The sequence below is a fragment of the Rhinatrema bivittatum genome, chromosome 8 (genome assembly GCF_901001135.1).
Source record: "Rhinatrema bivittatum chromosome 8, aRhiBiv1.1, whole genome shotgun sequence".
In the NCBI taxonomy this organism is placed as follows: Eukaryota; Metazoa; Chordata; class Amphibia; order Gymnophiona; family Rhinatrematidae; genus Rhinatrema; species Rhinatrema bivittatum.
Window position 1 is genome coordinate 174,734,296 of NC_042622.1, and position 24,651 is coordinate 174,758,946.

The window sequence follows — 24,651 nt, forward strand, 5'->3', positions numbered from 1 at the left end:
GAGAAAAGTCTTGAATGGGCCAAGCAAATTCTAATGCAAAACACTTTTACTATGCTGAGGAACCATTGATCCAGAGTTACCTTGGCCCACTCCCTGTAAAACCGTGCTAACTGCCCCCCTATAAAAGGAACGGCGGAGTGGACCGGCCTTGCCTTATTGTGAGGATTTGGCCCCTGTAGCTGCACCCCCTGTGGAGGCTCTGAAGGGCTTCCGGCCTCCTTGAAAGGACTGCCCCCAAGACTGACCTGTGGGGGAGAGATGCTTTTGCGAAGCTGAGGCCCCCTCGCAGGATGAGACCTAACATCACGAAAATGCAACAGAGGCTGAAAAAAACGCTTGCCCTTAGGCTTGTCCTCCGGCAACTTGTGCACCTTATTCTCTCCCAGATTTTTCATCAACTGCTCCAGATCCTCTCCAAACAAAAAGCATCCTTTAAAGGGCAAAGAACCCAACTGGAACTTAGAGGACACATCTGCCAACCAGTTATGCTGACACCGCGGATCCCAGAATGCGAGACTTAAGTTCTCACCAAGTCATATAAGGTATCCGCTACATATGCCACCATCGCCGCTAAGCTTTACTAGCCTAGTCACCAGACTCCACCTGCCCATCCTGCAGTTGTTGCACCCAGCGCAGGTAAGCTCTTTGCATGAAGCTGAAGCAGATAGCCACCTGCAAACTCAGGGCCGAAACCTCAAAAATCGTCTAGGTGAATTGCCAGCTTCTGATCCTGAATATCCTTCAAAGCCGTGGAACCTGTGACTGGGATAGTCATCGTCTTTGTAACTCAGACCTCAAATCACCTGTTTATTACCTCAGACTTGGGCCTCCTTTACCATTTCTCTCTTTTTTTTTTTTTAATAACTTTAAACAAAACTGGCAAACCTCCCCTCAGGATGGAAAACAATTGTCCAGCACAAGATCAACCAAACCTAAAAAGGAGAGGAAAGCTGAGCAAAAAAGAACCAGTTGTCCTGAGCCCTTGGCCATCTGAGCAACCTCGTGAAAGGGAGGGATCTGGACCACCAGATTTACACCCCACGGGACAATGGATTGAGCATACAAAAAGTCTCTGACCTCTAGCTTGTCCACCTCGACCAAACAGGGAAGGATCCACCAGGACCCAAAAATCTCTGGGAGGAAGGCTCACAAAAATTAAAGAACTCTCCAGACTGCAGAACTGCAGGTTTTACACCAACCATCATCTGCTGGAGACAGAGAAATATTGAGGAACTGCAGGTGGCACCAGGGATTATGTAGCAGTGTCAGTAAAACTTTCTCTGTCTCCATCTGCTGGCAGGGATGCATAAATCAGGAGTCTGGACTGATCTGGATATGTACAGGGAAATAATTTTCCCCATTGCTCTGCCAGAAAGAAGCTGTAAAGCGGTTTTATCAGTTCCAAAAGTCCAGTGGCGTCTAAGTAAGTATTCCATTTTTTTTGTGGTTCCCAAAGAAGAGGGATCCTATAATCCAATTATGGATCTGAAGTGGGTCATCAAATTCATGAAGGTAACATTTCAGAATGGAAATATTTGAAGTCTGTGATTATGGCAGTGTGAAAGGGAGAATTACTGACTACCTTGGAATCCAACAAAGGCTTACCTTCACATTCCAATAAAGATGGATCATCAACACTACCTTCATTTTGCAGTGATAGTGCAGCATTGTCAGTTTTAAGCCCTGTCCATTGGTTTTGCCACGGCACAGAGGATCTTTTCAAAGGTAATAGTGATTGTGGCAGCAGCACTGCACAAGAAAAGGGGTATTAGTACATCCTTATCTGGACAACTGGTTAATTGAGGGCAAAGAGTACTGGCTACCCAGATAATTCAGTTTTTGCAAGAATTGGATTGACTAGTCACTGTTTTCAAAAGTAGTTTGACAGTTTCAGAGACTAAGGAGCTCTGTTTGACACAAAGGTAAGCCATGTTCAACTAATGGAGCAAGGATTCTGGGTCAGCAGGTCTGTTGTCCTCCAGGACTCTGACTGTATGGAGTTATCTTCAGCTTCTTGGTTCTAAGGCAGCAGCACTGGATCGATGCTTTGGGAAAGGGTGCACATGAGGCCTTTTCAAAACCTTTGCTCTCCAGGTGTAATCTCCAGTTTAGAACAATTTCATAAGACTACTGGTACTGGAGTCCTTCAGGAGGAGTTTGCAGTGGTGGCTAAATTGCAGAAACTTGGAGTTGGGAGTGGATCTTGACCCCCCCAACTTGGCTGTGACAATGGATGCTAGTGTGACGGTCTGTGGGACACATGACTCAAGATCAGGGGAATCCTGAGGAGGTAAAATGGTTCATCAACCTGTTAAAAGCCAGAGCTATTTGTTTAGCTTCCAGAAATTTACATCTCTGATAAAGGGTCATGTATCAGCATGTCTGATGATACTATGGTGGCATATGTAAATCGAGGAACTAGAAGTCTGCATGTGTCCTTGGAGGGGGACTTACTGCTCATTTGGGAAGAAAAGAAATTGAAGGTAATTGTGGCCTCGCACATAGCAGTGATAGAAAATGTTCAAGTGGACTTTCTCAGTTGCAGTGTGGTCAATTCTTGGGAAATGGTCTCTTTCTGGAGGCTATGATCAAATTGTGGCTAGATGGGATTCCTGTTGATAGATCTCCTGGTGACCATCAAGAATGTGAAAGTAGATATTTCAGCCAGAACAGCAAATTTGCTCTTCTGGTCTTAATGCTATAGTCTAGAGTTGGCTGACAGAAGCGGCTTTGTATACTTTCTCCATGGCTTATGATAGGGAGAGTGCTTCAGATTTTGGAACATCCATGGTATGTAGACTTCATAAAATTGTTGCATGGAACACTACTGAGGCTTCCTTTGCACAGGGAGCTATTCTCCAGGGTCCAATTCTGCATGAGGATCTGGATCAGCTTGGCCCTTGAAAGGGCTCCTTTACTAAAGGGTTATTACAAAGCTGTACCTGAATACTCTTAAGAGCAAGGAAGACCTTCACTTTGATAACTTATGTGCGAATTTGGAGAGTGTTTGAAGACTGGTACACTGGAAGGCCATTTTATGCCTAGCAAGATGTCTGTACCAGTAATTCTGGATTTTTTTGCAGGAAGGCTATTTAAAGGGTTTTGCTCTTTTCTCCCAGGACAAGCAGGATGGTAGTCCTCACATATGGGTGACATCATTGGATGGAGCCCTATCACAGAAAACTTTTGTCAGTTTCTAGAACTTTGACTGGCACACTGAGCATGCCCAGCATGCCACTAACCCTGCATCCAGCAGGGGTCCCCCTTCAAGTCTTTTTTTCCGTGCAGCAGTTGCCTCGCGATTCTTAGGAGCTCTGTGAGAATTTCTCACAACTTTTCCTCACGGAACCTCTTCATCATATTTTTCAAAAATTTCCCCATCCTGGGGTCCCCCATCAACTGCCGTCGTCCGATAACGCTGGTAAGTTTTTACCACGTTCTTTACGGTTGGTTCCCAGCGGTGCTTCCATCGGTGCCCAATGACCACGGGCCACGCGCCGCCCCCTTTTTCTCGAAATGACGGCCGGTTTTCGGAAGTCCCCAGAGTGCCCCGAGGACTGTCCATTATGGACCCTCATGACGTCTGCGTCTTATGCTTGAGGCCTTCCCACGACGTCCAACGGTGCACCAGTTGTGCCCAAATGACCCCAAAAGGCTGCCAGGTCCGCTTAGAAAAGAGGGGAACACCTGTTCAAATCTAAGCGCTTGTCTGTCTAATCCGGCTAAGAGTGCACAGAGTCGGAAGCAGTTTTCTTCATAGACTCCATCGCCATCAACGTCTCAACACCATCGAGTCACCGGTGATGGCCGTCACTGGCATCTTCGCGCTCAAAGGCATCGACGTCCTCTGTGCCGGAGAAGGACCAGACCGAGCATCGAGAAAAGCACAGTCATAGACCCAGACATGAGCCTTCTTCTGATGCCAGCACTGATAAAACATCGGAGCTGCCGTCCAAGAAGTCCCGGGGAGAGGAGCCACCATCCTCCTCTGGACCTGGGACACCGAGGCGTTCCCCCACCTGCACCGGTGCCGGGAGCCGAGACTCCACAAATTCCTGTGGGACCCTCTGGTAACACCTATTCAGCCTCCAACCCCGGCTGTTGTGTTGCCAACACCAGCTTTCCGGAAGGAATTGGACCGGATGGTCCAAGAGTCAGTCCTTCAGGCACTTCGTGGATTCCAGTCATCACCGGTGCAGACTCCCATGCAGACGCCTGATCCGGTGCCTACTATGCTGGCTCCACTCCTCGAGTGATTGGATATCGTGATTGGTGCCTTTCAGACCAGCGGCACCTCAGAGGCCATCGATTCCTCCACCGGCATCGATCCAGATTCCTTTGTCTTCAGACGAGGAAGAACCTCCACCGATGCCAGAGCCGATTCCAAGACCATCGGATGTTCTTGCACTTCGACAACCATCAAAAACACAGATACCATCGGTGCCACTGCCGTCCTCTGTGCTGCCTCCCCATGTTTCAGTGCTTCCATCTTTTCCATCGGTGCCACATCCAGATCCGGCTGGTTTTGGACCTTTGCCTACATCTGAAGGCCCGCAGGGTGGAGGAGATCCACCATATGACCCTTGGGGTGGGTGACTATTCCTCTGACTCTCAAGACTCCAAGGACCTTCTGTCAGAGCCTTCATCCCCAGAAGAACGCCACCGCTCCCCTCCAGAAGACCTCACATTTGCCAACTTCAGAAGAGATGTCTGAAACCATCCCTTTAAACCGCAAACGGAGGAGAATGCCAGGCATAAAATGCTGGAGGTGCTTCAGTTCATGGATGCCCTCAAGGAGGTGATGGCAGTTCTAGTCCACGAAGTTCTCCTCGACCTGTTACACCGTACTGGTACAGTCCCACCAGTAAACAGGGAAACTGACGCCTCGTACCTGGTTCAGTCAGCTCCAGGTTTTCAAAAAAGCCAGCTACTCCACCTCTCTGAGGTGGTTGAGTCCACCCAGAAGAAGGTTAAGAGATCCTGGCTTCATTTTTCTGCTCCTTCTGGCAAAGAGCAGAAGTCCTTGGACGCCTTTGGCTGAAGAGTCTTCCAGGGATCTATGCTTATGGCACATATAGCAGCCTACCAGCTATACATGACACAATACTCGAGGAATCTCTGGAAACAAGTCCAAGACTTCTCTGAGACCCTGCCAGAAGAATTTCAGGAGGGACTGACAACGATCCTCCAAAAAGGGCTTGATGCTGGAAAGCACGAGGTCAGGGCAGCGTATGACATCTTTGAGACTGCCTCCAGAGTCTCTGTGGTGGGAACAAGCGCCAGATGCTGGGCATGGCTCAAATCTTCTGACTTATGCCAAGAAGTCCTGGACATGTTGCCAGATCTTCCATGCACAGGGGACAATCTATTTGGCGAGAAAATTCAGGAGGCAGTGGCGCAACTCAAAGATCACCATGAGACCTTGCGCCAACTGTCCAGTGTTCCCTCTGACTTCTCGTCTACTGCCAAGATGCCATTATTTAGACGGGAACCTAGGAGGCTATCCTATAAACCACATAGGTATTACCCTCCTCCATCTCACACTTGACCATCCAGATCAGGGGTTGGGAACCTTTTTGGCTGAGAGAGCCATGAACACCACATATTTTAAAATGTAGTTCCGTGAGAGCCATACAAGACCTACCAAATTAATTTACTACAACCCCCTACTCTCCTGACCCCCCCCCCAAGACCTACCAAATGTCCCTGGTGGTCCAGCGGGGGTCCAGGGCTCGCAGACAAATCTTTAATAAAAAAGTAAAAATCTAACAAAACCCCCCACCATCATGATGCCCCCCAGAGACCTCCAAAATTAATTTACTACAATCCCCCACCCTCCTGACCCCTCCAAGACCTGCCAAAAGTCCCTGGTGGTCCAGCGGGGGTCCAGGGCTCGCAGACAAATCTTTAATAAAGTAAAAATCTAACAAAACCCCCCACCCTCCTGATGCCCCCGCCCAAGACCTCCAAAATTAATTTACTACAACCCCCCACCCTCCTGACCCCCCCCCCCCCCAAGACCTGGCAAAAGTCCCTGGTGGTCCAGCGGGGGTCCAGGAGCGGGTCCGGGAGCAATTTCCTGGACTTGGGCTGTCGGCTGCCAATAGTCAAAATGGCGCCGACGGCCCTTTGCCCTCACTATATCACTGGGGTCGACCAATGGCGGCGGTAGCCCCTGTGACATAGTAAGGGCAAAGGGCTGTCGACGCCATTTTGATTACTGGCAGCCGACAGCCCAAGTCCAGGAGATCGCTCCAGGACCGCTCCTGGACCCCCGCTGGACCACCAGGGACTTTTGGCAGGTCTTGGGGGGGGTCAGGAGGGTGGGGGGTTGTAGTAAATTAATTTTGGAGGTCTTGGGGGGCGTCAGGAGGGTGGGAGGTTTTATTAGATTTTTACTTTTTTATTAAAGATTTGTCTGCGAGCCAGATGCAGCCATCAAAAGAGCCACATCTGGCTCGCGAGCCATTGGTTCCCGAGCCATTGGTTCCCTGATCCAGATCCTCTCAAAGAGGTCAGCCTCGTCAACATAGCCCAACCAGCACCTCAGACTGGTCCTGTATTGGGGTTTTTACTCCCTTCTAGAGAGCAAGCAGTCAACCTTCCAGTCCAGCCCTCTTTCCCGTGGGAGGCCGCCTGTGCCAATTTGCCAACAAATGGCACACAATCACCACCGACCAATGGGTCCTTTCTATAGTAGCCCAGTGTTACCATCTAAATTTCCTTACACTACCACCGGACTCTACATCGCGTCCGGTGTGGAGTCTCTCCAACCACACTCCACTTCTCGAGGCAGAACTCTCAATCCTCCTGCAGTCCAATGCTGTGCAACCGGTTCTATGACTGCAGCGGGGAAAAGGGTTCTACTCTCGATATTTTCTGATTAAAAACAAAAACGGGCAGCATATGGTCCTATACTGGATCTCTGCAAGGAAAAGTTCAGGATGGTTCCTTTGGGCACCATGCTCCCTCTCCTACAAAGAGGAGATTGGCTCTGCTCTCTAGATCTTCAGGAGGCATATGCCCATATAGCCATATCCCCTCCTCATTGAAAATATCTCAGGTTCATGGTAGGTCACAGGCATTTTCAATACAGAGTGCTGCCGTTTGGTCTAGTGTCAGCACCCAGAGTATTTACGAAATGCCTGGCAGTAGTAGCAGCTTACCTAAGACAATGCAGTATCCACATCTATCCGTATCTAGATGACTGGATGCTCACAGGTCCATCCAAGGAGATAGTACTTCAGTCCCTCCATCTTACCATACACCTGCTACAATCTTTGGGGTTTCTCATAAACTTTCCCAAATCACATCTGACTCCATCATGCACCCTCTTGTTCATCGGAGCAGATCTCAACACCATTCAAGCCAGAGAGCGTTCCTTCCAAAGGACCGAGCATGCACATTGTCGACCTTAGTAAAAGCGGTACATACTCGCTGCGCTACTATAGCTCATCACCTGCTAACCTTACTAGGTCACATGGCTTCTACAGTTCACGTTACCCCAATGGCTCGGCTAGCCATGAGAGTAACGCAATGGACTTTAAAATCCCAGTGGTCCCAATCACACCAACCTTTGTCCCACATAATCCACGTCACCAGCCAACTTTGACTCTCACTAGTTTGGATGCAGGAGTTCAATCTTCAGATAGGACTACCGTTTCAACCTCCAGATCCTCAGATTACATTAACCACAGATGGCTCCAACCTGGGTTGGGGAGCCCATGTTGTCAACCTGCAAACCCAGGGAACCTGGACCACAGCGGAAGGAAAGCACCAGATAAATTTTCTGGAGCTCAAGGTGATACGTTATGCCCTATTCGCATTTCAAGATTGCCTGTCCAACAAGGTAGTCCTAATTCAAAAAGGCAACCAGGTAGTGATGAGGTACCTTAGCAAACAAGGGGGCACAGGCTCTTATCTTATCAGGAGACGGCACAGATCTGGGCCTAGGCTCTCTCCCATTCCATGATACTGAGAGCAACCTACCCAACAGGCATGGACAATGTGATGGCGGACAATCTCAGCTAGACCTTTCAACCCCACGAATGGTCCCTAGATCCCACTGGAGCGAACACAATTTTCCACCAGTGGGGCTGCCCACACATAGATCTCTTTGTGTCAGTTCACAACCACAAAGTAGACCAATTCTACTCTCTACACTGCAGCCGCAAGACACCTCCAAGGGATGCCTTCGCCCACTCGTGGACAATGGGTCTTCTCTGCACATACCCTCTGATTCCACTCATTAGCAAGACTCTCGAGAAGTTACGACAAGACTGGGGCACAATGATTCTCATAGCCCCACTGGCCACGGCAGGTTTGATTTCCCGTCCTAGGCAACCTCTCAGTCCAGCAACCAATTCACTTGGGCACAGATCCAACTCTAATAACACAGAACAACGGACTGTTGTGTCATCCGAACCTCCACTCCCTGTCGCTGACGGCATGGATGTTGAAAGGTTGATTCTGCAATCACTTGATCTTTCTAACGATGTGTCCCAAGTCCTCGTAGCTTCACGGAAGCCTTCTACTAGGAAATCTTATCCTTCCAAGTGGAAAAGATTCTCCTTGTGGTGCACGACAAAGGACATAGATCCTTTTTCCTGCCCCACAACAAGGTTCCTGGACTACCTCTGGCACCTCTCGGAGTCTGGCCTACAAACTTCCTCCATCCGAGTTCATCTAAGTGCCATAGCCGTTTACCACAAAGGTGTAGGAGATGCCCGCCCTGATTTCGGCGCAACCCCTGATAAGGCGCTTTATGAGAGGCTTACTCCAGCTGAAGCCTCCACTGCGTCCTCCAATTGCATCATGGGACCTCAATGTTGTGCTAGCACGGCTCATGCGACCTCTGTTCGAGCCCCTACACTCCTGCGAACTTAGACATCTCACTTGGAAAGTAATCTTTCTGGTTGCTATAACTTCGACTCTGAGTCGGTGAGCTACAGGCACTGGTAACATATCCACCTTATACCAAATTTCTCCACAATCATGTGGTGCTCCGCACTCACCCTAAATTTCTACCAAAGGTAGTTTCTGATTTCCATTTAAATCAGTCTATAATACTTCCTACCTTTTTTCCAAAACCTCACTCACACCCAGGTGAGCGGGCACTGCATCCCTTGGACTGCAAACTTGCGCTAGCCTTCTATTTGGACCGCACTGCAGCCTATAGGAAGTCCACCCAACTTTTTATCTCCTTTGATAAAACCAAACTGGGAGTTCCGGTGGGCAAGCAGATCCTGTCCACCTGGCTGGCGGACTGTTACCAACAAGCAATCCTTCCGCTACAGGGACACGTGAAAGAGCATTCGGTCAGAGCCATGGCAATGTCGGTGGCGCACCTCCGCTCCGTACCTATTGCTGACATCTATAGAGCTGCCATGTGGAGCTCTTTCCATACCTTCGCAGCTATTTATTGTCTCGACAAGGCTGGCAGGCAGGATTCTGTCTTTGACTAGTCTGTCCTACATAATTTGTTTCCAGTTTAATAATCCAACTACCTACCGGCAACCCACTGTGGAATTCAGGATGCCCTCATACCCAACAGCACCCCTGTTGTTGTGCCTGTTGCACATTGTTGGGTGCTTTTGGTTCATGCTATTCGGGCATCCTGTAGCTTGCTATTCACCCATATGTGAGGACTACCATCCTTCTTTTCCTGGGAGAAAGCAGAGTTGCTTAACTGTAACAGGTGTTCTCCCAGGACAGCAGGATGTTAGTCCTCACCAAACCCACCCGCCAGCCCGCGGAGTTAGGTTCGCTTACATTTTATTATTTATTTTTCACTCGTACCTTTTGCTACAAACGAGACAAGGGGGACCCCTGCTGGATGCAGGGTTAGTGGCATGCTGGGCATGCTCAGAGTGCCAGTCAGAGTTCTTGAAACTTTGAAAAAGTGTTCCGTGTTAGGGCTCCATCTGATGATGTCACCCATATGTGAGGGCTAACATCTTGCTGTCCTGGGAGAACACCTGTTACAGGTAAGCAACTCTGCTAATTACTTGAAGGTGCTGGTTGTAGCTCTTGTGTGCTATAGGGGGTACATTTTGAGTAGGCCCTTGTTTTCCCATTCAGATGTTTACCTTTTTTAAGGGGCATCAAACATTAGGCCCCTGCTATGGATTCCTGTTCTATCTTGAGATCTGAATTTGGTATTCTCTCTTCTATCCAATTTGATCATATTAACATTTCTCTAAAGCTGCTTACTTTTGAAAGTAGTTTTTCTAGTGACTGTTTGTTAAGCTTGAAGAATTTTGGAGTTACAAGTGCTTTCGTGTAGAGAAGCATTTATTTTTATTGGTCAAGAAGGAAATGGTTAAGGTTTGCACAGCCCCACCTTTTCTGCTGAAAGTAGTCCCACCCTTTTATTTGAATCAGACTGTTTACCTTCGCTTAGCAAGCATTTTGATTTGGCTGACTATAGGTCATTTCATGCATTGGATGTGAAGAAAATTCTGAGATGTCTCAAGGTCACTAATGCCTTTGGGAAGTCAAACCATCTATTTGTGATGTATAGTGGACTACAGAAATGTGAGGCCATTACTGAAACAACAATAACGATGGATGTTGGATTAAAGATGTTACAGGAGCCTGTTGGTATTCCGATAACGCTCTACCTAAACAAGTAAGGGCGCATTCCACGAGAGCACAGGCTACTTCATGGGCAGAATTGCGGCTGGTTTTTCCTCTAGAGATTTGTACGGTAGTGACTTGGTCTTTACATTCATTTTCTAAGCATTATCGCTTAGATGTGAGTGACAGGGAGGAGACATTCTTCACTTCCAAAGTATTCTGCCCTCATCTGCATATCCTACCCAGCAGCCCCCAGGAGAGGACTCCAGAGGTCACCATGCGTGAATCCAGGCTTCAGGTTCCACAGCCCCAGCTTCCAGAGACTCCATACCCCTTGCAGCAGAAGAGGACTGGCAAGACTGCACCCCTTGCAGCAGAAGGAATTTAATTGAATTCAGAACGAGTTAATAAGGTAGGTAATATCTTGATTAATTGTAATATTTTGATGGTCACTGTTGGTCAAATATTAAATCAGTAGACTAAAAGTACTTTAGCTTTACATCCCTACTCCCTTAGAAATTTTAACTTGATAAATCAACTAAATCAAGCTGCAGAAAATAGTCCAGCAGCAAGAGGGAGGCTTTCCAGTCTCTTGCAATAAGTGTCACATGTATGATTATTTCCCAGCTGGCAAGAGGTTGTATAAGGCACTAGGTGAAAACTCCTAGTTCTCAGAACGAGTCCAATCTCTGGAGGCTAGAGTGGCAGACCTGAAGGAGACAAGGGAGGTGTATAGAGTTAGACCTTCAGGGACATAGTAGAGAACTCACCTCCAATCTGGCAGTCCCTGTGCTACCTTGGAGCAGAAATGTTAGCTGGAAGGAGAGCATCACATTGAGACGGGAAGCAATCCTATAGGTGGGACCTGTCTTCAAGGTGATGTGGTATCCTCTTGCATCGAGAATAGGTTTCCAGGGGCACATGCTCAGGAAGCAAGGGTTAGGATGGCTGTTGTAGTTGGTGATTAGCTGGTGGATGTGAGAATCTCCTGGTAATTTGCCTTCGTGATGCAAAGATGACAGACCTTACACATCACATAGATAGGATTTTAGATAGTTCTGAGGAAGAAACAACTGATTTGATACATGTGGGTACCAGTGACATAGGAAAGTGTAGGAGGGGAGATTCTGGAAGTCAAATTTACGATATTAAGTAGAAAAATGAAATACAGAACCTCCAGGGTAGTATTCTCAGAGCTCCCCAATCCATATGCAGGACTCCAGAAGCAGCAAAGCTTCAATGTATGGATGAGACAATTGGGCAAGAAAGAGGGTTTTAGGTTTGTTAGGAACTGGGCATCATTTTGGGGAAGGAGGGTGGGGGCTTTTCGAAAAGGATGAGCTCCACCTTAGAGTAGTACCAGGCTGCTGGCACTAACCTTTAAAAAGGAGGTAGCATGGCTTTTAAATTAGATGATGGGGGAAAGCAGACAGTCTCTCAGAAGCACATGGTTTGGAATGATGTATCTTTGAAGGATACTAAGAACAGGAAAATTTGGCATTTATTGCAACCTCTCTACTGGGATTCCATAAGTGGAGCAGCTGTCTTTAAGAAAAGAGCAGAAAGATTTCAAAATTACCCTTGTCAACTGATGAGCAGGTTAATACAAACAAAAATATACTTTGAAATATCTAGAAGTCTAAAATATAAGATGAGAGAGTTAGCATGTATAGCATTGGATGAAGAGGTAAATATAATTGGCATCTCAGAGACCTGGAGGAAGGAGGATAACCAATGGGACACTGTAATACCAGGGTAAAAATTATATAGAAATGATAGGATCAAATTGGTGGAAGAGTGGCACTATATATTAAAGAGGGCATTGAGTCAAACAGGATAAGTTATTCAGGAAACAAAATGCAGTGTTTGAATCTTTAAGGATAGAAATTCCAGGTGAAAAGAGGAATAAAATAGCAGTTGGGGTGTATTACCATCCACCTGGCCAGAATGAACAGACAGACAATGAAATGCTAAAAGAAATTAGGGAAGCTAACAAAATCAGCAGCACATTAATGGTGATTTCAGTTACCCTAGTATTGACTGGGTGAATGTCACAGGACATTCCAGAGGTAAAGTTCCTAGATGAAATAAATGACTGCTTCATGGAACAACTGGTACAAAAACCAACAAGAGGGGAAACTATTTTAGACCTAGTCCTTAGTGGAACACAGGAATTGGTGCAAGAGAAGTGTTGGAGCCACTTGGCAATAGTGATCACAACATGTTCCAATTTGATTTAATAACTGGAGGGTGGGCATTAAAGAAATATACTGTGACAGCATTTCACTTTCAAAAAGGTGACTGATAAAATGAAAATGATTAGGAAAAATCTGAAAGGAGCAACTGCAAAGATTGAGTTTATATCAGACAAGGATATTTAAAAATACCATCTTGGAAGTCCAGACCAGATATATTCCACGTATTAGAAAAAGTAGAAGTCTAAATGACTACCGGCGTGGTTAAAAGGTGAGGTGAGCGAGGCTATAATAGCCAAAAGAACATCTTTCAAGAAATGGAAAAGGGATCCGAATGAAGAAAACAGGAAAAGCACTGGCAAATTAGATGCAAAACATTGATAAGGAAGTTGGAGAGAATTTGAAAACAAGCTTGCTGTGGAAGGAAAAACTCCTAACTTTTTCAGGTACAATTGAGGTAAAAAGCCTGTGAGGGAGTCATTTGGACCATTAGATGATCAAGGGGAGGGGTGCTTAGGGATGACAAAGCCATAGAGAGACTAAATGAATTCTTTGCTTTGGTATTCACTGAGGAAGATGTAAGATACCCATGCCAGAAATGAGATTCAAAGGTGATGATTCAGAGGAAATGAAACAAATCTGTCAACCTCGAAGATGTACTAGAGCAAATTGACAAACTAAAGAGTAACAAACACCTTGACCAGATGGTATACATCCCAGAGTGCCGAAAGAACTGAGAGATGAAATTGCAGATCTGCTATTCGAAATTTGTAAATTACCGTTAACATAGTCTATGGTACCTAGAGGGTGTCAGTGTAATGCCAATTTTTAAAAAGATCAAGGGGTGATATAGGAAACTACAGACCAGTGAGTCTGACATCAGTTTCTACTATTTTGTCTGGCACAATCTTAAAGCACAAAATTGCTGAACATATAGATAGGCATAGTTTAATGGGACAAAGACATTGATTTAACCAAGGGAAGTCTTGCCTCACCAGTTTGCTGCATTTGTTTTTTAGGTCATAAATGTGGATAAAAATGAGCCAGTTGATATAGTGTATCTGGATTCTAGAAAGCATTTGACAAAATCCCTCGAGACCTTTTTAGGAAATTAAAAAGTCATGGGATAGGGGGCAGTGTCCTGTTGTGGATTGCCAACTGGTTAAAAGATAGAAAACAGAGTAGGGCTAAATGGTAAATTTTCCTAATGGAGAAAGGTGAATAGTGGAGTGCCCCAGGGATCTGTTATGGGACCACTGCTTTTTAATATATTTGTAAATGGCTTGGAAATGGGAACAGATGTGTTCAAATTTGCAGACGAAACAAAATTACTCAAAGTTGTTAAATCACAAAAGGATTGTGAGAAATTACAAATAGGACCTTGCAAAACTAGGAGACTGGGCATTCAAATGGAAAATGAAATGTGGGCAAGTACAAAGTGATGCACTTAGGGAAGAATAACCCAAATTATAGCTATACAATGGCAAGGTTCCATATTAGGAGTCACCATTCAGAAAAAGGATCTAGGTGTCATCGTTGACAATATATTGAAACGAAAATGAAGGTGATGAAGTGAGTCCCCTATGAAGAAAGGCTAATTAGATTAGGATTCTTCAGCTTGGAGAAGAGACTGCTGAGAAGGGGGATAGATATGATAGAGGTTTATAAAATGAGTGGAATGGAATGAAAAAATGTTAATCAGTTTACTCTTTCAAAAAGTACAAAGACTAGAGGGGACAAAATTAAGTTACTAGATAATACATTTAAAACTAATAAGAGAAAATGTTTCTACTCAATGCATAATTAAGTTCTGGAATTCGTTGCCAGAGGATATGGTGAAAGCTGTTAGTGTAGCTGCTCTTAAAAACGGTTTGAACAAGTTTCTGGAGGAATACTCCATAAGCCATTAGGTGGAGTTGCAGATATCTACTGCTTATTACTACTTAGCAGGATCCCAAGAAGTACTTGTGACCTGGATTGGCCACTGTTTGAAATAGGATACTAGGCTTGATGGACCCTTGTTCTTATTCAGGAGTAGTTTTGGGACAACCCATTTGTCTGGGCTGGCCTGACTGGATGAATAGAAAGGCAAAATGTTCTTACCTGATTTCCTTTCCTTGAGTCCAGTCAGACCAGTCCAGAATGGTCCTTGAGCTGCCAAACTTGTGTAACTTTTCAGTCTGAGACAGTAGGTAGTTCTGCAGTTTCTTCTTCAAAGCACGTAGCATTTTGCTAAATTATATTGTATCTTTCTGCTTCCTAGTTACCTTATTTCTTTTTAGAAGTCCTCTGGTTATTTAAAAAAATGTTTTACATTGAAGTTGCCCATAGTAAGCTTGTTGCAGATAATACTGGCAGGCTGAGATCAGCAAAGATGCATATAAGGTGTGACGCCACTGAGCCTGTTTGTTTCCATCTGCTGATGAGTGTGTGAGGATCATTTTTCTGGACTGGTCTGGGTGGACTCAAGGAAAGGAAATTATCAGGTAAGAACTAATTCACCTTGCTAGGCTGCCACATGCTGCTCTGCTGCCTGAGCCATGAGGCCAACCCAGAGAGACTCTATTCTTTAAGAAATTCCAACACAAGCATTTGTGATATATCAAGCAAAGCAGAGGTTTTTATGCCTTTGTAATTCTCAAATTGGTTGGTCAACTGGTGTCATTAAAATAAGCCTAACTAATTCAAAATTAAAGGGCTATTATCCTCACTCAATATAATCATACACATACAGAACATATGAGGATTAATACACTACTTAACGTCTCATCCGTTTATACTAGTTTTCCTTACCCTAAGAAATTGGTATCAGACTGTGTGCTCAATCACTTAGGCTCTTGCCCTATACAGGGCTACAACCACTTTCATGATGGCACTGGCACTAGAATTTTACTTCATTTACCAATTTCCAAAAAATAATGCTTTTTGTTATATTTTAATCAACTATCTTTTTTTAGTCATTTTAAATGTTACTTATCTTGCCATTTTCATGACAACCTCTCCACACCGTTGCGTGAACTTATCCCGTGAACCTCCAAATCACCTGCCTTGCAGGCAGTGCTATTAACCAATGATTTTGTGACTGTTAAAACTCCAACCTCCCGACATTGCAATGTTTCGGCGGCACATCTCGCCTGCTTCAGGGGATTCCTCCTAATAAAAAATGTGAAATGCCATTTTCATTAATATACTGTTCCCATTTACAAACTATTCTTTTTAAACATTATTTCTATGTTAAACATAAGACGCTCAACACAACGGGACTTACTCGTTTTTACTGTCCGCTCCCGGTTCCTTCCCCACAGCACAAAACTTTCGGCGCAAATGCGCTCAATGTGTGTGCATCACCACTTCCTGGTTTTTAAACCTCCCCCTAGCTTCAGCGTCTCACCAATCAGAAGAAACTTTCAAAGATCCAGCCAATCTCTCACTATCGGCGCACTAGCGCTCAAAGAAGCTCATCAAAAACTTCCTGGTGTTTAAACTTCCTTCCTACCCTCAAATTACTACCAATCAAAAGAGCCTATCTGCGGTTCATACTGCCTACATGAACACTGACCAGTCTACCTCTTTATTTAAGCCGATTTTTAAATTGCGGATCACGGAGCCTACCGGCTGAAATAAAGAGGTAGACTGGTCAGTGTTCATGTAGGCAGTATGAACCGCAGATAGGCTCTTGTGATTGGTAGTAATTTGAGGGTAGGAAGGAAGTTTAAACACCAGGAAGTTTTTGATGAGCTTCTTTGAGCGCTAGTGCGCCGATAGTGAGAGATTGGCTGGATCTTTGAAAGTTTCTTCTGATTGGTGAGACGCTGAAGCTAGGGGGAGGTTTAAAAACCAGGAAGTGGTGATGCACACACATTGAGCACATTTGCGCCGAAAGTTTTGTGCTGTGGGGAAGGAACCGGGAGCGGACAGTAAAAACGAGTAAGTCCCGTTGTGTTGAGCGTCTTATGTTTAACATAGAAATAATGTTTAAAAAGAATAGTTTGTAAATGGGAACAGTATATTAATGAAAATGGCATTTCACATTTTTTATTAGGAGGAATCCCCTGAAGCAGGCGAGCTGTGCCGCCGAAACATTGCAATGTCGGGAGGTTGGAGTTTTAACAGTCACAAAATCATTGGTTAATAGCACTGCCTGCAAGGCAGGTGATTTGGAGGTTCACGGGATAAGTTCACGCAACGGTGTGGAGAGGTTGTCATGAAAATGGCAAGATAAGTAACATTTAAAATGACTAAAAAAAGATAGTTGATTAAAATATAACAAAAAGCATTATTTTTTGGAAATTGGTAAATGAAGTAAAATTCTAGTGCCAGTGCCATCATGAAAGTGGTTGTAGCCCTGTATAGGGCAAGAGCCTAAGTGATTGAGCACACAGTCTGATACCAATTTCTTAGGGTAAGGAAAACTAGTATAAACGGATGAGACGTTAAGTCGTGTATTAATCCTCATATGTTGTGTATGTGTATGATTAAAATAAGCCTTGCATGTTCTTTTTCCTGAATTAGTCCGTAGGCAGAAAACGACTTCTTGAAAGTAAATTCCAGAGGAACCTTTATTGTGAACGAGGATGGACATATTTAGTTAAATTTTGTTCTAGTTTTTTAGTAACAAATTTGTTTGAATTTCTTTAATGGAAAATTTAAAGTTCCTTATCTAGAAGTATTTGGTAGCTTGAGTTATCCTAGTGCTGTGTAACTGTCAAATACATCTAGCAGACTGCCATAATTTAGCAATGTACGTGTCACGTGTTTGTATTTGTACCTATTCATTAGATTGTGATGTAGATCTCTTGCTGTTTCTTTAATGGTCCTTAAAGAAGCAGTTGTCTCTTCTGCTTTTTGTGCTGTTCCTTCTCTGTGCAGGACATATACAAAGTGATTCTTTCTGGAACAGGTTTCTTCACCTTTCCGTTGGTGTTAGTGTCTATAGAATTATCTCCTGGGATGTCTAGTTGTAAGCTATTCTCAGTGTACTTTGTTTCTGATACTGTTTTGCACGTTTTCTTCCTCAGTGGAAGTCCCAGGAAGAAAGCACTGCATAAGAGAAAGCAAAATTCCCTGAAATCTTATTTATTTTTGGTGGGTATTTAGCTCGCCTTTTCATTGTAGCTCAAGGAGAGATACTTCTAGGTATTTCTCAGTCCCCAGAGGGCTCAAAATCTAAGGGCCTGACTTACTAAACCTTTTCTCCCATTCTGTGTCTGTGGGGAAGAAGGCTTAGTAAATCAGGCCCTAAGTTTGTACCTGAGGCAATGGAAGGTGAAGTGACTTGTCCAAGGTCTCAAGGAGCAGTAGTGGGACTTGAACCCTGACTTCTCTGGTTATTAGCCTGCTTCGCTGACCACTAGGCTGCTACTCCGCTCACTATCTGTGTTTAAGAAAATAAAGGCAGTCTTCTTAGTTTCTAGTCCAGAGAGACAGGAAACAGTGGCCTTTCTTTTAATTGTTTTTGATTGACTTTAATAATTCTATTAAGTTTCCTAGCTTTGCAGCTTTATCAGGGCGTTTTGAAGATTCAGTGGTTAACTACCCTATCATTCAGATCCCTTCTTTCCATTCTGGTATTGAATTCCTCAGGATGTATAGGTTTTTGAAAACTATTGAAAGCGTTTCCTGCTTGCTTATTCCCTCCATTAAAGTAAATTAGAGTGCCATTGTGCTTTTCTTTGTTTTGTTTTTTTTTATATGAACCCCAGGCAAGCATCACTGATGCATGTAAGGTATGACTTATAGGAGACATAACTAAAGCTGGGGCTCTGAGAAACTTGTTAGAGGATGTGGTTAAAAAAAAACCCCATATGGTAGTATAGCAAGCATTGAACATATGTGTCAGGAAAGGGGGAGGAAGAAGAAACATAGGAATTAGACCCTAAATGAGTCAGAGCTATGCAACTGGCAAATTGACTATTTCAGGATACCTGTTAGTACTCCTGATTTAGTAGTGATGGCATCTCTGTCCATATTTTTCCTACATGCCATAATCCCAAAATGCTAATCTTGCACACTGAACTATGTGCCGTTTAGAAATGTTTAAATGCTGTTTTAGGTTTGTAACAATTGTCTTGTGTTGGGGTGAATTGTTTTGTGACAGTGATAAGGGTCAATAAGTCACTGAAGTATTTGACAGGACTGCATATATACAGCCACATTCTTAACTGGTGCAGGCCTGAACCATCTAGTTTGCATATTCAGGCTTAAATTGTACTGTTTCATTTCATATTGTGATATGTTCAGTTAAATCTCTGGTAGTTTGTCTAATTTTGCATATTTAAATGCTAAAGAATTTGTACACTCCCCCCTGCCCCCCCACCTCAGATGGTATCAGGAACCTTCACGAACCCCAACAGCTGTGAAAAGACATCTCCCAGGATGATCACTTAGCGCACTACTTGTGGCTGTGTGGGGCTTCCACAAGAGCAGCTGTTGCCTTCCTCTCCCTGCCCAAGGTCAAATGTATTGCCTAAGCAGTGCACCTAGCCCTGACAGACAAGTGACTCAAATCAATCTTACATTACAGCCCGAACCACAGGTCCAACTCAAAATTCTACTCTTCACGATACTTTGAAATGGTGTTTCTGCAAAACATTTTTTGTTGACCACTTAAGATACATTTTGGTAAATTTCCAAGGCCTGAGTCTGTTGCTGTAACAAATTGTATTTTATTTGTATTTTATTTTCTCCCTGTTGCAGGAAGCTAAGCTCACGGACCAGCTGCCGTTAATTATTGTGTGTGATCGCTTTGACTTTGTCCATGATCTGGTGCTCTATTTATACAGAAATAATCTTCAGAAATACATTGAAATTTATGTGCAGAAGGTGAGTGTAAACTGGCATTCTGAAATAATATACATATGGAGAAATCTGTTAGACTTATCATATGAAATAGAATTTGATAGAAAATTCATATTCCATTTTTATTGCATCTTATTAAGTTCCAGCATGTTGGGTTAAATAAAATCAGAGTTCTTAGTTTTCTGTGGCAATTCTTTTAAGATTCTGTGGCAAGAGTTGGCAAATTCTGTGGCACTTATGTGGCAAATCTGCATGATTTGCATATATTTGCAGTTTAATGTCTATTTTTATAAAGTGTAAAAGTGACCAGTTTTTTTTTTTTGTTTTTGTTAGAAAAAAGTGATTGGTACTGAAGGGGAAGGGATCTAGAGATGGGAAAAGAAGAAATCTCAAGTAGCAGGGTTAGAAGGATAAGGGAGGGAGTGGGGAGAGAAAGAGGAGATCTGGGGAGAGGTATCTAAGGTCAGGAGAGGAATGATCCACTCACAGCGCTCCCCCAAAAACATTGATTCTCTCACTTGTGCCTCACACCACCTCCATTCTTCTCCTTCACTGTCTCTCTTCAACACAGCCCTCTAATCTTGATCAGATCATAGCCCCTTCCATTCCCTTACTGATAACTGACAGCACCTCTGAACCTCTCACCCAGGGGTAGCTAACTCTGGTTCTTGAGAACCACAAACAGACTTTGTTTTCAGAATATCCACTACCTCCATTATATGCAAATCTACCACATACGTATTCATTGTGGATATCCTGAAAGCCAGGCCTGATTATGGCTCTTGAGGTCTGAAGTTGGCCACCACTACACTAGCATGCTGCATCCCCTCACTCCCTTTACTCCACTCCTCCCACATCCCTCACTCATGGTCTCTCTCCCTGCATGCCCCTCAGATAATCCTCATGCTGTCTCCTCCAATCCCCCCCTCCCCCCCATAATCTCTCTGATCTCCTCACTCACTTCCTCTGATCTCCTCATTCCTTCCCTCTCCCACATCCCTCACTCATTCTCTCTTCTCCCTTCTTCCTTCACAGTATCCTTGTACCTAATTAAAAAAAAACCAAAACACACTACCTAGGTTTTTTTCCCCTGTAGGTTGAGCTTTAAATTCTTTGCAGCCTTCAACAGTTATTGAATTAGTTGGATTTATACATCACCTATCAAGTACATAAGAAATATTCATCGCTACTACATATAAAACCAAAACATTAAAATACAAAAAGTTGATAACATCGAGACTAAAAAAAAAAAATTCAGTACACACACACAAGCCAGCATATTACAATCATACCTGCTCCTTTTAGGAAAAACTCTAATCTGCTGTATTAGGATCTCAGATAAAAAGCAAAAATTGGTGAGTCACTGATGGAAAATCCCTAATCATGTCTTAGCATCATCCCATGATCTAATGAATTAGATACTTAAAAACAAAATAGAGTATTTCCTAATGTGTTACGTGCTCCCCTGATAGCAGATGGAGATGAAGTCAGGTTTCAAAGTTGATGTCACCTTAGATACACCCGTGCAGTGACCTCAATCATTCAGTATCTCTGTCTTCTAGCAGATGTGGACATGCTATTCCTACACCAGCATTGGTGGTTTAGTGGGACTGCAGTACTAATTAGAAGATTTACCTTTAAATTGGAGAAAGCTCGAGCCTCGCTCTCCTGCTGTGATACCTAAAGGTCCCTCCCCTAGTTGAGAATTACTGATGCGATTTCCGAGATCCCTCCGAGGTGTGCCTTGGTCCGGTAGCCAGTTCCTGGCATGGACTTTGCTGCTTGAAGCAGTTGCAAGGCAGTGGGTTCAGGAAGCCAAGCGCAGCGGTGACTGCCAAAGCCCTCTTCCCCCCCCCCCCCCCCCCCCCCCCCCCCCCCCACAGCCGGAGACAGTCTCTGTACTCAGCCGGTAAGCGCTGAGACCAGGTAAGTAGCAAAGAACTCAGATTCAGAGACGTGGAAGGGCTTTGGTAAGTCTGTCTTCTGGTCTCCTTGCTTGGCACACCATACCGATGATGTACCTGATCCTGTTTAGGGCAAGGGAAGGGGGTTTCCGATCGAGTCGAGCAGCCTCCTGATGGGCTAGGCCCCATTTCAGGCTTGTGCTGTGTGCCTAACGTGCGTGTATGTGCACCAATGTGCATATGCTCGCACACAGCCGGAGGCATACGTTTGTGCATAAGGGCGCTTATATGTACATGCTTCGGGATGGATCTGTGCACGCTCGAATCCAAATGCTTGCCGGCCGAATGCACGAGACAACTAAGGCTCTGGCAGCAAAGTAGCACAAGTGATACTGTCTTTGTGCTGCCTGCCATATTAGAGCTGCATGGTTTGACCCAGGATCCTTCCTGTGTCAACACTGTGAAGAAGCCCAGGGAGGGCTGGACTCTCAGAACTTCTCCAAGCCCGACCCTTCCCAGTCAGCCACGACCTTATCTGTGTTGGTGGTGGTCCTGCTCCAGCGGAGATTAAGGGGAATTGGGCCTCCGAGCGGGTTGAGCAGCCCTCGGGCTAGGCCCCGCTTTAGGAACTCTTGTAGTCGGCCTCATCAGCACCATCTTGCTCGCGTTGCTGTATGGCCCCATAAAGTATGCCGGTATGTGCAGTATGTTGGCTGTGTGCATAATGTCAGCACGTACTTATGCACACAATTCTGACCGCTTGCATTGTGTGCGTGATGTCAGCGCATTCTTACACACACCACTCTGAAAAGCGATGTGTGCATTATGTCAATGAGTACTTAAGCACACAGCATCATAAATGCATACAGGAAAAGCTGAGCACATTGCCCGAGCACATGCCTCACCAAGCCCCATCTAGGTGCTCTAAATTTGTGCGCAGATTTTTTTATTTTTTAAGCACAAGCTGATTGGAGTGCACAGTTGCCTTTGTCAATGGCGCCGGCAACCAAGAATCCTAAGTGTCTTGCTCTTTGTGCTGCTTTTCATTTTAAGGCTTCTCTACCTGACCTAAATTTCAACCTGTCAGCATTGTGAGGAAGCCCAAGGGAGAGTTGGCTTCCTTGGACCTTGATAAGCCTGGCTCCTCGCATTCAGATGATGGATTAGCCACAGCCTTAGCTGGAAGCACCCTGGATCCTTGTACCACAGGACTGGGCCATCTGTGAGAGGAAATTAGCGGCACCTACCCCAGTACTCCTGGGCTAGACAGGGATCCTGCTGACTTTGCTGGGATGGAATTATTTTTCCAGGGCCATGAAAACCATCGTACAGGCGCAGCCTGCTACTTCATTGGCCCCTGTCTGGACAGACCCGCAACAAGAAAAAAAAAAAATCCCTCTCCCACTGCTATCTACAGACCTCAAGGCATGCCTCGCCTCACCAAAGGTATCCCTGGCAGGGACCCAGACGACATGGAGAGGTTCCAGATTCCTTGGTCCAGTCTGATCTCCCTACAGAAAGCTTCTTGCTTTCCAGTACTGAGGCAGACTATCCCTCATTTATCAGTGGTGGGTCAAGATCACATTGGACAAATGTGTAATGGACATAATAAGAGAAGGATACACTCTGGAATTTTGCAGCACAAGAAACTGGCAGTGGAATCTGTGGATAAGATCCCTCAGTTTGAAGGCTATAACTCCGGTACCTACATCCCCAGGAAAATATGGGGCATTATTCCATCTATTTCATGGTACCAAGAAGGAGTGTTCATTTTGCCCCATCCTGGATCTCAAGAGCGTCAGTAGTCATCTGTGGGTATTCCACTTCCACGCGGAACCTCTCCGCTCTGTCATGGCTGTACAATCCGGAGAGTTCTTAGCCTCCCTGGACCTCTTGGAAGTCTACCTTCATATTCCTGGCAACCACCTCCAGAACATTCTCCAAAGTTATGGTGGTCATGGCAGCGGCACAGAGGAGCTTCTTTTTTTTTTTTTTACCACGTGTGTCCCGTTTAAAGTCATATGTAGCTGAGGAAACATTTCAGCCTGGTCTAGAACCTGTGGTGCTACCAGTCAGCCCTGACAAAAGGGCTCCTGTGGGTTAACCCATAGCCTGGATTGGTGGCAGCAGTGGGATCTAGGCGTCATAATGGATAACACATTGAAATCGTCGGTTCAGTGTGCTGCGGCAGTCAAAAAAGCAAACAATGTTGGGAATTATTAGAAAGGGAATAGTGAGTAAAACGGAAAATGTTATAATGCCTCTATCTCTCCATGGTGAGACCGCACCTTGAATATTGTGTACAATTCTGGTCGCCGCATCTCAAAAAAGATATAATTGCGATGGAGAAGGTACAGAGAAAGGGCTACCAAAATAAGGGGAATGGAACAGCTCCCCTATGAGGAAAGACTAAAAAGGTTAGGACTTTTCAGCTTGGAGAAGAGACGGCTGAGGGGGGATATGATAGAGGTGTTTAAAATCATGAAAGGTCTAGAACGGGTAGATGTGAATCAGTTATTTACTCTTTCGGATAGTAGAAAGACTAGGGGGCACTCCATGAAGTTAGCATGTGGCACATTTAAAACTAATCCGAGAAAGTTCTTTTTTACTCAATGCACAATTAAACTCTGGAATTTGTTGCCAGAGGATGTGGTTAGTGCAGTTAGTATAGCTGTTTAAAAAAGGATTGGATAAGTTCTTGGAGGAGAAGTCCATTACCTGCTATTAATTAAGTTGACTTAGAAAATAGCCACTGCTATTACTAGCAACGGTAACATGGAATAGACTTAGTTTTTGGGTACTTGCCAGGTTCTTATGGCCTGGATTGGCCACTGTTGGAAACAGGATGCTGGGCTTGATGGACCCTTGGTCTGATCCATTATGGCATGTTCTTATGGTGCACCCTTACTTTGCCTGGATCAGCCAGTTGTCTAAGTCAGTGGAAGAGAGCCTCTAGGTGACTAGCAGGGTCATGTCCCTGCTTCAGGAACTTGGTTAGGTCATGAACATGGACAAGAGCAGCCTCAAGCCCTCCCAGTCCTTAAAGTACCTGAGAGCCCGGTTCGACACCAAGCAGGACAAAGTCCTCCTCTCTCCTCTGAAGAACAGGAAGCTATTGTGCCAAGCTCGTCGGTTGACAAACACAATGAACCCCAGAATGAGGAACTATTTTCAGG

The 24,651-nt window shown here is 44.8% G+C and overlaps 1 protein-coding gene across 2 annotated transcripts in view; it reads left to right on the forward strand.

The window, feature by feature from the left end:
- CLTC (clathrin heavy chain) overlaps nucleotides 1–24,651 on the forward strand; it is a 281,360-nt gene that overhangs the window by 170,021 nt on the left and 86,688 nt on the right. For both annotated transcript variants that reach the window (XM_029611533.1, XM_029611534.1), the window contains exon 15: nucleotides 19,470–19,595. In XM_029611533.1, coding sequence (XP_029467393.1) covers nucleotides 19,470–19,595 — 126 coding nt within the window. The remainder of the gene's footprint in view (nucleotides 1–19,469; nucleotides 19,596–24,651) is intronic.